The sequence below is a fragment of the Desmodus rotundus genome, chromosome 1 (assembly GCF_022682495.2).
Source record: "Desmodus rotundus isolate HL8 chromosome 1, HLdesRot8A.1, whole genome shotgun sequence".
Taxonomy (NCBI): domain Eukaryota; kingdom Metazoa; phylum Chordata; class Mammalia; order Chiroptera; family Phyllostomidae; genus Desmodus; species Desmodus rotundus.
Genome location: NC_071387.1, coordinates 65,850,304 through 65,865,039, shown reverse-complemented (window position 1 = coordinate 65,865,039; position 14,736 = coordinate 65,850,304). Strand labels below are relative to the sequence as shown.

The window sequence follows — 14,736 nt, the reverse complement described above, 5'->3', positions numbered from 1 at the left end:
TTAATTCTTTTCCCACACAGATTAACTAAGAAGCATTCTAGTTTACTTGCACATACATTTTTAAACATAAGGCCTATACTAAATAATGCTAAAAATAAAGCTTAACAGCCCTGGCCGGGTGGCTCAGTTGTTGAAGCATTGTCCCGTGCACCAAAAAGTTGCAGGTTCAATTCCCTGTAGAGCACATACAGGAGGCAACCAACCAACGTTTCTCTCTCCCTCTCTCTCTCTCTCTCTCTCTCTCTCTCTCCCCCCACCCCTTTCCTCTTTCTATAAAAATCAATGAACATGTCCTCAGGTGAAGATTAAAAAAAAAAGGTTAATAAAGAGGTGAGAAGGACTAGACAAGTTTGAGCCCCCAATATTTTCTGCCAACAGGCCAGCTTTTTCTCCAGGGCCCACATGAAGGCAGGGTTCTTCCTAGTTTCCCCTTGTCACCCTTTGTTACTTACTAACCGTATACAAACCTACTTTTAGGTAAAGATCAAATTTTTAGGTTCTTTCCAAGCGTTAAAATGATACCATTTTATCTTTCAGACTTTAGTGTGGATTTAAGCCTATCTGTTATCTCTCCAGAAGGCACATGGCTTTTAAAATATATATATATTCTAGCCCTGGATGTTGTGGTTCAGTGGACTGAGCACCAGCCTGCAAACTGAAAGGTCACCGGTTTGATTCCCAGTCAGGGCACAGGCCTGGGTTGCGGGCCAGGTCCCCAGCTGGAGGTGTGCAAGAGGCAACCACACATTGATGTTTCTCGCCCACACTGATGTTTTCCTCTCTTTCTGCCTCCCTTCCTCTCACTCTAAAAATAAATAAAATATTTTTAAAAAAAGAAATTAAAATACATATATTCTATCTAATGTAATATCAAAATACTGTCATTTCAACATGTAAGCACGATTTACATATCATTAATGAGATATTTTCTATTCTTTTTGTTCATCCTCTGGCTTGGAAACCCAGTGGGAATTCCCCCTGGTGGCACATGTCCACCGGGACCAGCCACATTTCACATGCGCAACAGCCACATGTGGCCGGGGACCACCACAGCAGACAGGGTAGCTCTAGATCCTCACCTCTCACTTTTAAAACTTATTTCTTTTATCTTTCTTTAGGGGGTCATAGCCAGTTCTTTATTATCCCTCCCCCACCCAATTTTTTTTTGTTGAGGTAAAATTCACATAACGTAAAATTAACCACTTTGAAGTGTATAATTCAGTGGCATTTAATACATTCATAATGTGCAACCATCGCCTCTATCTAGTTCTAAAACATTTTCATCGCCCCAAAAACAAAACCCTGTACCCGTAAAGCAGTTGCTTCCCATGTCCCCCTCCCCACAGCCGCAGACAAGCACTAATCTGCTTTCTGTCTTTATGAATATACCTATTCTTGCTATTTCACAGCAGAATCACACAATATGACCTTTTATGTCTGGCTTCTTCTACTTAGCATAATGTTCTTGAGGTTCAACCACGTTATTGCAGGTATCAGGACTTCCTTTTTACAGATGAATAATATTCTGTGGTATGGATCCCACATTTTATCTACCCATTCATGCGCTAACAGACTGCTGTGAATAGTGCTGCTATGAACATTCACGTACAAGTTTTTAGTACTTGTTTTCAATTTTGGGGTATATGATTGACATTGCTGGGTCATATTCAGGCAGGTTAGTGAGAAGCTAGGAAAATTCCTTGACAAATGGAATGAGGAAAATGAGACAAATATTTGAACAAATGGATAGGCAACTAGCTGCCAGCTAATGAATCACAAGACCCTATCTTCGCTGACCAACGACACCTGGCAGTAGATGGTTTAAGTGTATCCTCCCCAGCCAAAGAGCAGGTGGCTTAAATCACCCTAGTCAGGGACAGATTTAACAGTGACCCAATTAGTGTCAGCATAACCTGAGAACAAATGAAGTCAGGGGAATTGATAACAACAACAACAACAAAAACAATTAGCCACAGGAAGCCAAGACAGAGGTGAAACTGACCAGGAAAATGATCCCAGACCCCACTATACACTCATCTTGATGCATCAGCATATCAAGGGACACACATGGGAAGTTGATCAATATTCTGTTAAGACCTCCCTTAAAAGTCCCACCTTTAGAAAACAGATAAAACTCTAAGACAAAGGGCCTGCACCCCTCTTTCCTCAGGTGTGTACTTTCACTTGCTTTCTCCTAAACCCTAAGGGGTTTCAACGAGACATGCAACCAGGGGAGCAGGGGGCAGCAGCAGCTTGCCCCAGGCTAACCCTCTGATCCTGTCCCCAAGGGCACTCCTTTTACCCCTGTGACTCTTCTCTGAGCCAGTGCAGCCCCTCCTCAGCTCGGTCCTGTTCCTGTGATTTTGCTTCCTCTATCCTAAGACCTTCCTTTGTCTCACCATGCCAAGCTTTGATAAAATTACTCTCATAATCACCTAGACACGTGTCTTAAAATCTTCCCTGCACAGGTGTTCGCAGCAGCCGTCACTCTCTAATGCCAGCACCTCCTACAGCTCGCTGAGTTCCAGCCGAAGGAGAAGGGGGATAGGTAAAGAGGTCCCTATACCATGGCTCGTACAAAGCAGACTGCCCGCAAATCAACCGGTGGTAAAGAACCGAGGAAGCAACTGGCTACCAAAGCCGCTAGCAAGAGTACACCCTGTACTGGAGGGGTGAAGAAACCTCATCGTTACAGGCCTGGTACTGTGGTACTTCATGAAATTAGACATTATCAGAAGTCCACTGAACTTCTGATTCGCAAGCTTCCCTTCCAGCGTCTAGTGCGAGAACTGCTCAGGACTTCAAAACAGATCTGCACCTCCAGAGCGCAGCTATTGGTGCCTTGCAGGAGGCAAGGGAAACCTATCTGGTTGGCCTTTTTGAAGACACCAACCTGTGTGCTGTCCATGCCAAACGTGTAACAAATATGCCAAAAGACATCCAGCTAGCACACCACATACGTGGAGAGCGTGCTTAAGAATCCACTATGATGGGAAACATTTCATTCTTTACAAAAAAAAAAAAAATTCTCTTCTTCCTGTTATTGGTAGTTCTGAACGTTAGATATTTTTTTTGCATGGGGTCAAAAAGGTACCTAAGTATATGATTGCAAGTGGAAAATAGGGGACAGAAATTAGGTATTGGCCGTTTTTCCATTTTCATTTGTGTGTGAATTTTTTAAATATAAATGCAGGGACCTAAAGCATTAATGCACGTCAAGGGGTTTCAGTGAACAATTTTCAAGCAGTTCAACTTTATAACAATATAAATAAACCTGTTAAATTTTTCTGGACAATGCCAGCATTTGGATTTTTTTTAAAACAAGTAAATTTCTTATTGATGGCAACTAAATGGTGTTTGTAGCATTTTTATCGTACAGTAGATTCCATCCATTCACTATACTTTCCTAACTGAGTTGTCCTACATGCACGTATGGTTTTAATGTTGTCTGTCTTCCGTGCTGTTCCTGTAAGTTTGCTATTAACATACATTAAACTATTAAAAAAAAAATCTTTCCTGCACAAAGTCAAGAACCTGTATATCCCAAACCGTGCCAGGGCAAACCCATCTTGGCCCAGCCCCTTCCCAGTGAAAATACGGTAATTCTATGTTTAACTTAGTGACAAACCACCACACTGTTCTCAAGGCAGCTGAACCATTTACATTCATTCGTACAAGCAATGTGTAAAGGTTCCAATTTTTCCACATCTTCGTCAACACTTATTTTCCGGAGTTCGCTTTGTCTAATGAAAGCCATCCTAGAAGGCATGAAGTGGTCGGGAGACTCAGCTTTGTAAGTTGCACCTGCAGGTGTGGAGTGAGGGGCTCCGCATGAAGGACTATGCGCACAAGGTGTGCAGAGAGTGAAGGCAACAGCTAAGACTAAATGAGCAACACGCCACTGGGAATGGGGTGGGAGGGATACCCACAGAAACAAAAGACTAAAGGAAAGCACTTTCGGAGATAGAATGGGGCAGATGAAACCTGGAAAGCCATGAAAAGAAAAGACTGGCCACCCATGTTGGATGATAGACAGGGGGCCTCAAAGGAACCGTGAGGGCGAGTGCCTGAACTGAACTAAAGGAGCCAGGCAGGGGAGAGGAGCTTCTCCAGACCTACAAAATCACACCGGTGCACAACTAAGCAAAATGCATCAGCAAACCCCAGAACTGGAGGCATAGTACAGGTAAAGACTGGCAACAGCAGTGGCCAACGTAGGCCTCTGTCATCATTTGGGAACAAGAGACATTAGGAGTGACATCATTTTTATTTATTTATTTCCTGCTCAGATGTAAATCTTTTTACTTTTTAAAATTTTTATTTTTCAATTACAGTTTATATTCAATATAATTTTGTATTAGTTTCAGGAGTATAGTACAGCAGTTAGACAAGCCTATACTTCACAAAGTGTTCCCCCAGTATTTCTAGTGCCCACCTGCCCCATACAGACTTATTATGGAATGACATCATTTTTGGCAAGGCAGAAACATAAGGTGGGAGAGAAATAATAGAGGTAAAGGGAGAGAACTTTTGTTAGTGGCGGGATGGGAGTAGGACTGCTGTCTTCATTTAAAATCCCAGGCTGAAATCCCTAGTGGGGCTGTATCATCCTGGAGAAGAGGTACCTTTTTCTAGGTGGTCTACTCTGATGGGGATCTTTTTTTCTTCCCCATGTCAGAGCCCTGTGAGCTACTGCTGACCCTGGGGGAGAGGATGGATGAATACTGTCAGATGTCCCAGGTGTATATAGTCTCCAGTCCTGGAAATACAGCCAAGGCTCATTTACTAAAAAGCAGATAAGCAGTAGGCTATTGTTCATTGTTATTATCACAGTCTTTAACTTTTTGTGAACTAATTTAAATGGTCAGAGCTCTTTAAGAAATACAATGAGAGATTTTAACCATCCCTTGTTTTACAAGAGATATAACTAAGGGCTCAGAAAGGCTCCGAGGTTGGCCAAGGTCAGAGAGGAAATCACCCTGGGAGCTGGGGCCAGCACCCAGTCCTGCTTTGGGGTCTTTCCACTGTCCCCCACTGACTGCACCTCCAACTCCCCCAGCCACATTCTGACCTCCTCGGTTTAACTCCTCAACTGGTACCGCAAACTTCTGAACTGCATCACACACTATGCACACATGACCTGTTCCATGATTTAGAAGTGGCTCTCCTTTTGTTAAACATAGAAGTGGAAGAAGGAAAAGGTAAAGGGAGAGATGGAAGGGAAAGAAATGAAGTTGTTATAACACAGATAACTTAAAACCTGACCTTTCTCCTTTCATATTTATGAATATGTTCTCCTTGTTAGAAAAAGAAAAAGAAAAACAGAATACATTACAGAGCTAAGATCTCCCGTCTTCCACCACCCTAGAGATACCATTGTTCTGAGATTCATAGGCTTCCAGTCATTTTGTTTGTATTTATGTGAATACATATATACCACATACTGTAACATTATCATTCTGCAACTTTTTCTCCTTCAACAGTATCTCCTACAAACCTTTTCACCTTAGTTCACTCAGATTAACCTCACATGGTGTAAGCGCTGCAGATGGCAAGGGTTTTTTAGCCATTCCCCAAGGAAGGAAAGCAATTTACAGCCCCACCTACAATGTTGGGAAATATAACTCATTTGTTTTTTACCCCAGTATATCTTTATTGCCTCAAGTCCCCTCAGTCTCCCTTGCTTCGGCCAAGTGCAGCTAACTTCTGCCAAGCTGTCCCCAAATGGCTCTGTCAATTTATATTACCCCTAGCAAGGTACACATGAATCATTTTTAAATGTATTTACACCACTATTCACCAAAGCATGAAGTCATTTATTATAGCTGCAGTAAAATTAGGATACTTCAAAACACTTTTTCAAATGCATGTATCAGGGAGTTCAATTTAGAAGCACCATTTTAACAGACGCTTCCAAATAACTTGAAATCACATTATTACTTCTGCACAGCCCACCTATCAACATCTGCTGGTCTTCACCAGGCCTTCTAAAGAAGTCAGTCTATGAAAAGGAAAAGACCAAATTAGAGGGAGATGCTCCCCAAGACAAAAAGAGGAAGGAACTCCTAAAGAAATACAGAAAAGCAAATGAGTTGTAATTAAAAGACGGATTCAATGGCTCCATATCCAATGAGCAATGAAACTTCCCCTCAAAGTGGTGTGGGCCACTAAAGCTGAGAATAGTTCAGCCAAGGGGTACTTTTGAAAGCCTACTGTCTGATTATAGTTTGGAGAATTGGATTATTTAATGTCTCCAGAACAGATTGTTTTCACTGAAAGGAAACCACAATTCTAAAATGTATTATTTCCTTAGAAAGCTCCTTATTCTATGAATTCCCACATAACATTTATACCAAGATAATCTCACAAACACACTGCAATCTCATCCTGCTGCATGTGAACATGCACTTTCCCAGAAGAGGGTAAATACTGACAAAGCAATAGGCTGTAAGTGTTTCTGAACAACAAGTTCATAAACAGATAAGGGTCATTACAGTGGCTGAGAAAACTGTCTGTGTATCCTAACTGTACCCACATTCCTAACTATCCATCCCACTCCTTCCCTATCGCCACTGAGATAACCAGCTGTCCTGGTTTGCCAACACATGGAACTTTCAGTTTCAAAATCAGGGAAGTCCAATTTTGTCCTCAACAAACCAGGACAAGTTGGTCACTCTACATGAAAGTATTCTTCAAAATTCCCCCACCCTACCTCCCACAGTGTACCAACCCCATGCAGAGTTCTAGTAACACTGGGGTGACCTGTGCACACCTCTGTTATGGTCCTCACCACCCAGATGACTCTGGACCTCACGTCTGGATATGCACACTGTAGTTGCCCAGTAAATGGATGGTTGGAAGGATGAATGGATGGACGGATGGATGGATAATTATGCCCTACAGATAATGGGATGTGGCTCAGACATATAAAGAGAACTCTACTTTCCTAATCTTGATGGTTGAGGGCAAAGCTGATTGGGGGAGGTGACAGATCATGGGCTGATTTTATGCATATGTTTTGCTTCAAGACTTCTTTTTTCAGCACCAGTTGGTTTCCTTCTGTCCCCCTGAGTCACTGCTCAGCAACAGAGCCCCCAAAGGCTAACTCCAGTGGTTAAAAGGAAGACCACACTTTTCTCCAAAGCAGCTAGGTCTGGAGTCTTTCTTTTTAGTGTGACTGGGGCCTTAAAACTTAAAACATAAAAAGAAACTCAATTCAATAACACTTGCATATAGAAGAAATAGCTCAAAATGTGCTCAAGCAAAGGACTATGTTCTTGGAAGAAATATTTGGGATTGGCCAAAGCAAAGGATGATAAGATTTTGGGCAACAGAGATTTGCAGGGCCCCAACACAAGATGTTTCATACACCCAAACATTGTCAGCGGGAGCATAAATCAGGATACTCTGTCTGGTGGGCCATTGAGCAATAACTATCACCCTTTCACATGAACACTCCCCTTGACACAGCAACTCCCCTGAGAACATTAGCACTTGTAAAACACGTCCAGATGCATATGAGAGCATATCCATGGCATCACTGTTCATAAACAAAAATGAGAACAATAAAACAAACAGAAACTGTTCTAAATGTCTATCAATAAGGAACTGACTGGTTAAATAAATTATGGCCAATCCATTAAGTAGAATACTGTGTAGACATTGCAGAGGGAGATAACCCTTCATGAGCCACTATGGGGCTATCTACGAGACATATGAAGTGAAAAAACCAAGGTGCCAAAGAGTTGGTGCAGTGGTACCTTGACTGGGTTAAACAAAAACAAAAACAAACACTTAGACTGTGGTGTGTATACATATACATACATATTTTTAAAGCGCACACAAATAATACAAGTGCTTTTTACATGCCTAGGAAGTGTCTGAAAAGACACAGGAGGGTATTTTGCACTTTATAACATGCATACCGAATTTCTTACCATGACCATGTTATTACTTTTATAAAAAACAACCACAAAAACAATAAACTACTTTAAACAAACTTCTTTTCATATCAAACATCATGATTAGCCTATAGAGCAAATGTTCCCAACGCAAGAGTTTAAGGTAAAGAACAGCTGAGTAATACACGCGTGTATCATGCCATGACACGTAAGTCTAAGGTGCTACAACGGCACTCGCATCTTCATGAATAATACCTTAGTAGAGTCAGACGGACCAAGTTCTAACTCTAGTTCTAACATTTTCTTGACGTCAGCAAGTTGCATACTCTATCTATGTCCCCATTTCCTCCTTTATCAAGCGGGTAGAGTAAATAACACCCGCTGCCTAGAATGACCCCGCAGAGCTTCAATACATAGCAAACAAGTAATGGGAACCAGTAGTAACTGAAGTTGTAGGACTGATGTGATACCCCAAAGACCCATTAAGAAGGTTTTGGATCCCTCTCCCAGACTTCTGATTTTATATCTTCAAGTCCTTAAACTTCTTCTCCAAATTAGCAATAATTATTATTTCTTATATAATGGATAGTTAGACCTGCTGCTTTACTATGATGACTTAATGAGATGTTAATCATCAAGTAATAGTTCACTGTCTCCCTCAATACAGGAGCAAGAGGTTTGTCCTGTGACATGTAAGCATCCACAGGTAACTAGGGCATGGAAACTGAGAAGAAGCTATTGTTTTTGCTAACCTCTTTGGACCTACACTCAACAATGTTTGGTGGCCAACCAGTTCTCTGAGACCTTCCAGGAGGGTCCAACCTTTTGGCATCCCTGAGCCACACTGAAAGAATAAGAATTGTCTTGGACCACACATTAAATACACAAACACTAATGAAAAATAATGAGCGAAAAAAGATTTTAAGTAAATTTACGATTTTGTGTTGGGCCACATTCATAGCCATCCTGGGCTGCATGAGGCCCGCAGGCCACAGGTTGAACACTGCTCTCTGCTTTGCTACAGCAAGTTTTGTGGTTTACAACTAATCCAGAGAATAGGGTTTGTGAGGCAGACCAGCTGGGCTAATCAGCCACAGACACTGCAGCTAAAGATCAACAGTTTATTTCTAAAAAAGATTTTGGCACTCACTATATAACTGCTCCAATGGAACTAGATTAAAAGTAAAGACAAAATAAATGCTCCCCCTCATTCGGCACTCTGGGACTTTTCAAGGCTGGCTCAGAGCAGCTATACACTTTTTAGCCAAATAGCCAGACCTGACTTTCTGCTGGCCTCAGATTCCACAGATCCTTTGCAGATAGTATGAGAACCTGTCCCCGAGTTCTTATTTCTTTTTTAATTCTGGTGAAATCCACTTTCAAATGGAGCGCCTGAGTTACCGCTGTTGAAAGCACCCAGCCCTGCTCTAGCCCATCCTCTGTGAGCACCCATCTACAGCTGATAGTATGCACTGAAAAAGGGTGTACAATAGGTGAGGCGTGGCCACCTCCACTAACTGTATCTCCAAAGAGCAGAAGACCAGGCTGTCTTGAGGAGCTAACTGGGTCGTATAAAAGCAGGAGTTCTGTATAAAGGGCAGCCGTGGATTTTAGCAATTAGAGGAGGAAGAGTGCAGACTTCTGAATTATACCACCCCTGCCCCACACCTCCTCCCCCACCTGCCATGCCAGAAATGTGAGCTTGACAGCTCCCTTCTCAAGAGCTCAGTTTCTTCATCAATGACTAGAAGGCCCAGGACTAGCTCAGCAGAGATTCCTCCAGGTTATAAGTACCTAACTGTTGCCAACATTCTCTACAGGAAATCAAAGGTGAAAATCCTAAAGAACTACCTGAAATTCACAATGAACCTTAAACCAGGAGTTCCTGTTTCCCATTAGAGCAGTGAAAAGATAAGTCACACAAATGACCATGGAAAGTCTTACATTTGGTACCAGAACCCTGAGCCAGGGGCACAGCAAAAAGGTATTTCCTTCCCCACTGCAAGCACACAGGATTCTGCAGGGGGGAAGCTGCCATACCGAGATACCTAGGCAAGTCCAGAAAACATGCACACTATCACTACCAAATGTCCCTTCCACTCCCCAGGCTTAATAAGTGGAGAGTGCACAAGCCTGGGGGAGTTGCATTTGGAGCTGGCATTAGACAGGGTACTAAGTAAGGCACAGAAATAAGAACTAGTAGTTCTTATTTAAGGTAATAAGGTAATTAAGGTAACTTGATTCTGGCCAAAAGTAACTCGACCTGTTATTGGTGTATTAGTGGGATGCGGCAAGTCAGCAAGGTTGGAATGGGCCCTGCTCCTGAGACATGCGGGAGTGTTACCCTCTTTCCTGGGACTCCTAGAACAGGTATTCAGGGCAAAAACGCACAATGCGACCCAAGTGCGTCATGCCACAGGGATCCTAGAACGGGAGGTTGTCCCGGCAGGTTTACTGCCCACAAATGACCTAAACTGGGAGATGGGCTGACACAGATCACTGGCTCCAGGATGGGTGGAGACCAAACAACACAACAGGGTGATCAGAAATGACAAGAGGAGGAAGCTGAGCCCAGCTGACGCCGGTAGGGACAGGAGAGAAGGACAGATGGAGAACTGGAAGGAGCGCGTAGGGGAGGGGGCGTGGGTCAACTCTGGTCCTGGAGAAAGAATGCCTCAGATACATGAAGAGAGCCACGAGCGGGTTTCAGGCACCGTGGCACCTGGGGACAGCCCCCTACCGCCAGCCCGCCTGCCACCCCCACTCCCGCGCCCCGCACCGTGTTGTAGAACTCGGCGATCGCAGGCACGATGGTGTAGTTGTCCTCGCACCAGTCCACCTCCGAGCTGCCAGCCCGCAGCTGGTCCCACCAGTGTGGGGCGCTCATGGCCACCCTGGGGCATTGGAGCAGCTGCTCCCGCAGCCAAGAAGAGGCCAGAGCTGCTGCTCTATGCCCACAACAGCAGCAGCGACAGCAGTGGCTTTATGTACAGCGGACAGCCGCCGGATGTGGCGCCTCTTCAGCCGGCCTCCCAGCGCTGAGCTCCGCCTGTAGGGCTTGGCTGGCTCTCAGACACCGCCCCCGGCTCCGCCCCCTGTGGGAGCCAGTAGGCAGCCACGGGGCCACGCCCACCCCGGGGCTGGATGTGCTCCGGAGTTGGGTGTGGGGAAGCGGAACCCCCTTCGGAAGCTTTCAAGCGTCCTTATTCCCTGCAGGTGTAAAGGCCCCCACGGTCAAGCCCACGCCCACTTCCCAGCTCAGACTCGCAAGCGCCCCCTTCCATCCCATCCCCACCCCCAATTGGGTAAAGAGGGCCAGAGCCAGCCCTGGCCAAAATTAAACATAAGAACTCAGGAATGGAATATCCAGACCCCTTACTGAGCCTAGGGAAGTTTGCATGGATTCCGCTGCTCAGCACGTGGGCACCCGCGCTCACACCTGAGAAGGGCTCTTTGTCCCTCTGAAGTAGGTAAGGACTGGCTTGGTAGCAGGGGCTAGGGCAGGTATTTCGACAGAGTGATGGCGTCGCAGGCTCCAGAAGACCCTCCCACGCAGCCTCTGCAGCCCATTCCCGGATAGAGCACTACGCAATTTCGAGTCTGTTCCTGCCCTGGGTTCCCTAGACTCGCAGTTACACTTTAATCTAGTCTTCAATTAGACATGGGGTCAAAAGTCTGCCATCCCAACCCTTCTCAAAGGATGTAGTGTGGCAGGTATGACATCTCCAGAACATCCAAGGTATAAGAAATGATGGCACATATATCACATATATAGCACTAACTATGGGCCAGGCGCTGCTTGAAGAGCTTCCATGATGATCACTTATTTGGTGCTCAGACCGGGGGTCCTATGAAGTGGGTTCTGTGAGCAATGTCATTCCAGAAAGTAAGTGGCAGAGCTAGAAATCAAAGTCAGGATGATCTTAGACCTGCAAAGAAGTACTTTACTTTGCAGCTATTAACTATTCTGAAGTTTAGACATCAAAGTTAATCCGGTCTCAGCAATTCCTGCAGAAAGCCTCCCTCTCTCTCTCTTTCTTTCCTGCCCCCTTCTCCCCCTCCCTCCTTCTGTCCTTCCCTCGTTCCCTTTTTGGTCTTGGCTCCGGTCCTACCTTTGGCGGTTTTAGAATTTCAGGTCAGGACAATGGCAGTGGCAGAAGAGGCCCTGCTCATCAGACCATGGTGGCTGTCACCAGGATATCCTTGCTCAAGTCTGCATGGTTTCCTGAAGATCAGCAGCTCCCCCAGGGCTGCCCCCTCCCCAGCTTGACTGTGGGAATGGGGCTGGTGCTCCAATGCCCTGTGTACCCATTGTCTGTCTTCTACAGCAATTTGCATGTCTCCCCAAATCTACATCACTGGCAGGAACAGCAAGCCCCAACTCCCCTCCTAGTCTCCAGGAAATCCAGCTTTCTGCCCTGGGTGCTAACCACACTCCTTTGTCCAGTTTCCACCCAGCCCTCCTCCTAGACAACCAGTTCCACTGTGTACACCGGTAACTTCTAAGATCAGAATTCCCCAGGCCTTCAGGATACCAGTGTCTCAGGGTCCTACTCCAGCTGTCCAATAGTAGTTTTCCATGTAGTCAAGATTTTACCCCTTCCAATATTTTAGGTGAAAATATACCCATTTCATTAACTCTAATGGTGTAAAACATACCATTATTTTATATGCCGGTGGCTCCCAAGGTGAGGTTCCCCTTTCAGGGGATCCACAGGCCAAAACTCTTTTCCTGTTAACACTGACATCATCTGTCCTGTCTGCTCTCACCTTCACACCAGCATACACCGGTTGGTTTTCCAGGGCCGTGTGTGTCGTTCTCTCTCTGACAGCAAGTGGAGTGTGTGCTTGTGTATATTCAGTATTCAAAGTCTCCGTTTAAATTTCTAGTATCACAAATATTGATAGATGGTACCCCATTAACAAAAGTTCCTTATGGTCCTCAATAATTTTTAAGAGTATGAAAGGAGTCCTCAGATCAAAAATATTGAGAGCTGCTGGTAAAGATACTCCCAGTTAAACTATTTGTAATCCTTTTCTTAATCATTTAGTATTTTTAAAATATTTACTGAATGTGAGCTTCTAGACTTAGACACTCATTGTTATCATACGTCTTTCTTGTGCGAACACAAAAAGGAAAATATAAGCAACATAAATTCATTAAGGAATTGCTATCATTTCTTCAGACTCAGAATCTCTATTCGTCGGACTCATTTTCAACTAGGTCATTGGTGTCCTTACTTACCAGGTGCTGGTGATGCAGCCTTTTGAGTAATTCACTGTTTGCTTTCAAGCCACCGACACCTATTGTAGACGTTTGGATGCTGGCATTGGTCTTGATCTTGCATGCAGGTGTCAGTGGAAGGTTTTCAGACAACAGGTAGCGTGTTTCTTTTCCAGATGGTCCTTATATGATTTGCTTACAGAAATAATGGACATTACTGTTGCCAAGTCATCCCACCAGGAATTACTACTGAGTCTGTGCGTGTTCGGGCGGTGACAACGCATCTCAACCTCCATCTGGCCAACCGGGATTATAAAATGCCTTCCATTGTAAGATGGATCTGGACTGCTGTGATGTTACAATGCAAAACAATGCAAGTTTTACACCAATGAAATATGGACTTCCCTGGAGAGAATTCATCCTTCTCCCCAAATCTCACTCAAAGAATGGCAGAGGGTTTTCCTCCTACACAGGAACTCTTCTTGCCAATGACAATTCTGTTTCAAAATCAAAACTGCTCACTTGGGTTCTGTCTAATTACAACTGCACAGGGAGTGCTCAAGCCAAAGGCCACTAGTGAGTAAAGAACACAAGTTTCATTCCTCCAGAGACGCTGGCGTTTGTCTTGCAACTGTGTTGAAATTCTTCTGCTATGTTTGACTTGCTCCACTGTTAACATTTTTTCAATGAATATAACCTTAGTAATTTAACATTAGGGCCTATCATTAGGTAATTACTTTTTAAATTGATTTATATTAATAGTATGATGCCTTAGCAACTACTGTTAATGGTTTAATACAAAATATGATACCTCGTGTAAACAGAGAGTTTGAGGAGAGTGGGGGTGGGGTGGGTGGACAAGAAAGAATAGGGCACCGTGGTGGTTTTGATCTAAACATGAGTCAGTGATACAGATCCATGGGAGAGCAGGTTTCCCAGAACCACCCTTGCAGGCAAGTCAGGATGCCTGCATCGTTTATTTTTACAGAGTTTATAACAGTGTTTATTTGGTCTAAGTAAATATCTTACGATAAATATCCAGTTCAACTGGTTCCACAAGTGGAAATCATCAAGTCACAAAGACTTCCTTAGGGAAAAACAAATACAGGCACCTATGTAAATGAAGCAAGGTGAAGCAGCATGGGTATCACCTAGGAAGTTGTTGGAAATGCAAACTGAGGTCCATAGGCCAGACCTATTAAATCAGGAACTCTGGGAGCGGAGTACAACAGTCTCTGGCTGAAAAAGTCCTCCAGGTGATTCTGACCCACACTCAGGTTTGTTTTAGCCAATGTGTAATGGGGCAGAAATTCACTGTGGACTGTACACTTTGCTTCCCCCCAAAATCAAGTCCAAGCCAAGACTGCTGCTGACATCAAGGAAAGGAGGAAGAAAAGGGAAGCCCAGCAGAGGAAGTCATCCTTTCATGAGGCTTATTACCAGGAAACCAGGGGCTCAAGGTCTGGCTCCCCTCTTCACTAAGAAGGAAACAAGTAAGGTGTTTTGTTTTGTTTTTGGTTTTGTTTTATAATCTAAGACAAAGGCTTCAGGAGGCTTAGAATTGGGGGAGAGAGCTGTAGAAAGCAGGGCCTCACCAGGGAAACAGAACTG

General features: G+C 44.2%; 1 protein-coding gene and 1 pseudogene across 1 annotated transcript in view; one reads left to right on the top strand and one right to left on the bottom strand.

Annotated features, from left to right (window-relative positions):
* ACER2 (alkaline ceramidase 2) overlaps positions 1-10,919 on the bottom strand; it is a 34,224-nt gene extending 23,305 nt beyond the window's left edge. Inside the window, exon 1 of the mRNA XM_024558260.4 lies at positions 10,681-10,919. Coding sequence (XP_024414028.1) covers positions 10,681-10,788 — 108 coding nt within the window. The 5' untranslated portion in view covers positions 10,789-10,919. The remainder of the gene's footprint in view (positions 1-10,680) is intronic.
* Positions 2,125-3,550, top strand: LOC112302719 (histone H3.3A-like; annotated as a pseudogene).
* Positions 10,920-14,736: the final 3,817 nt, after the last annotated feature.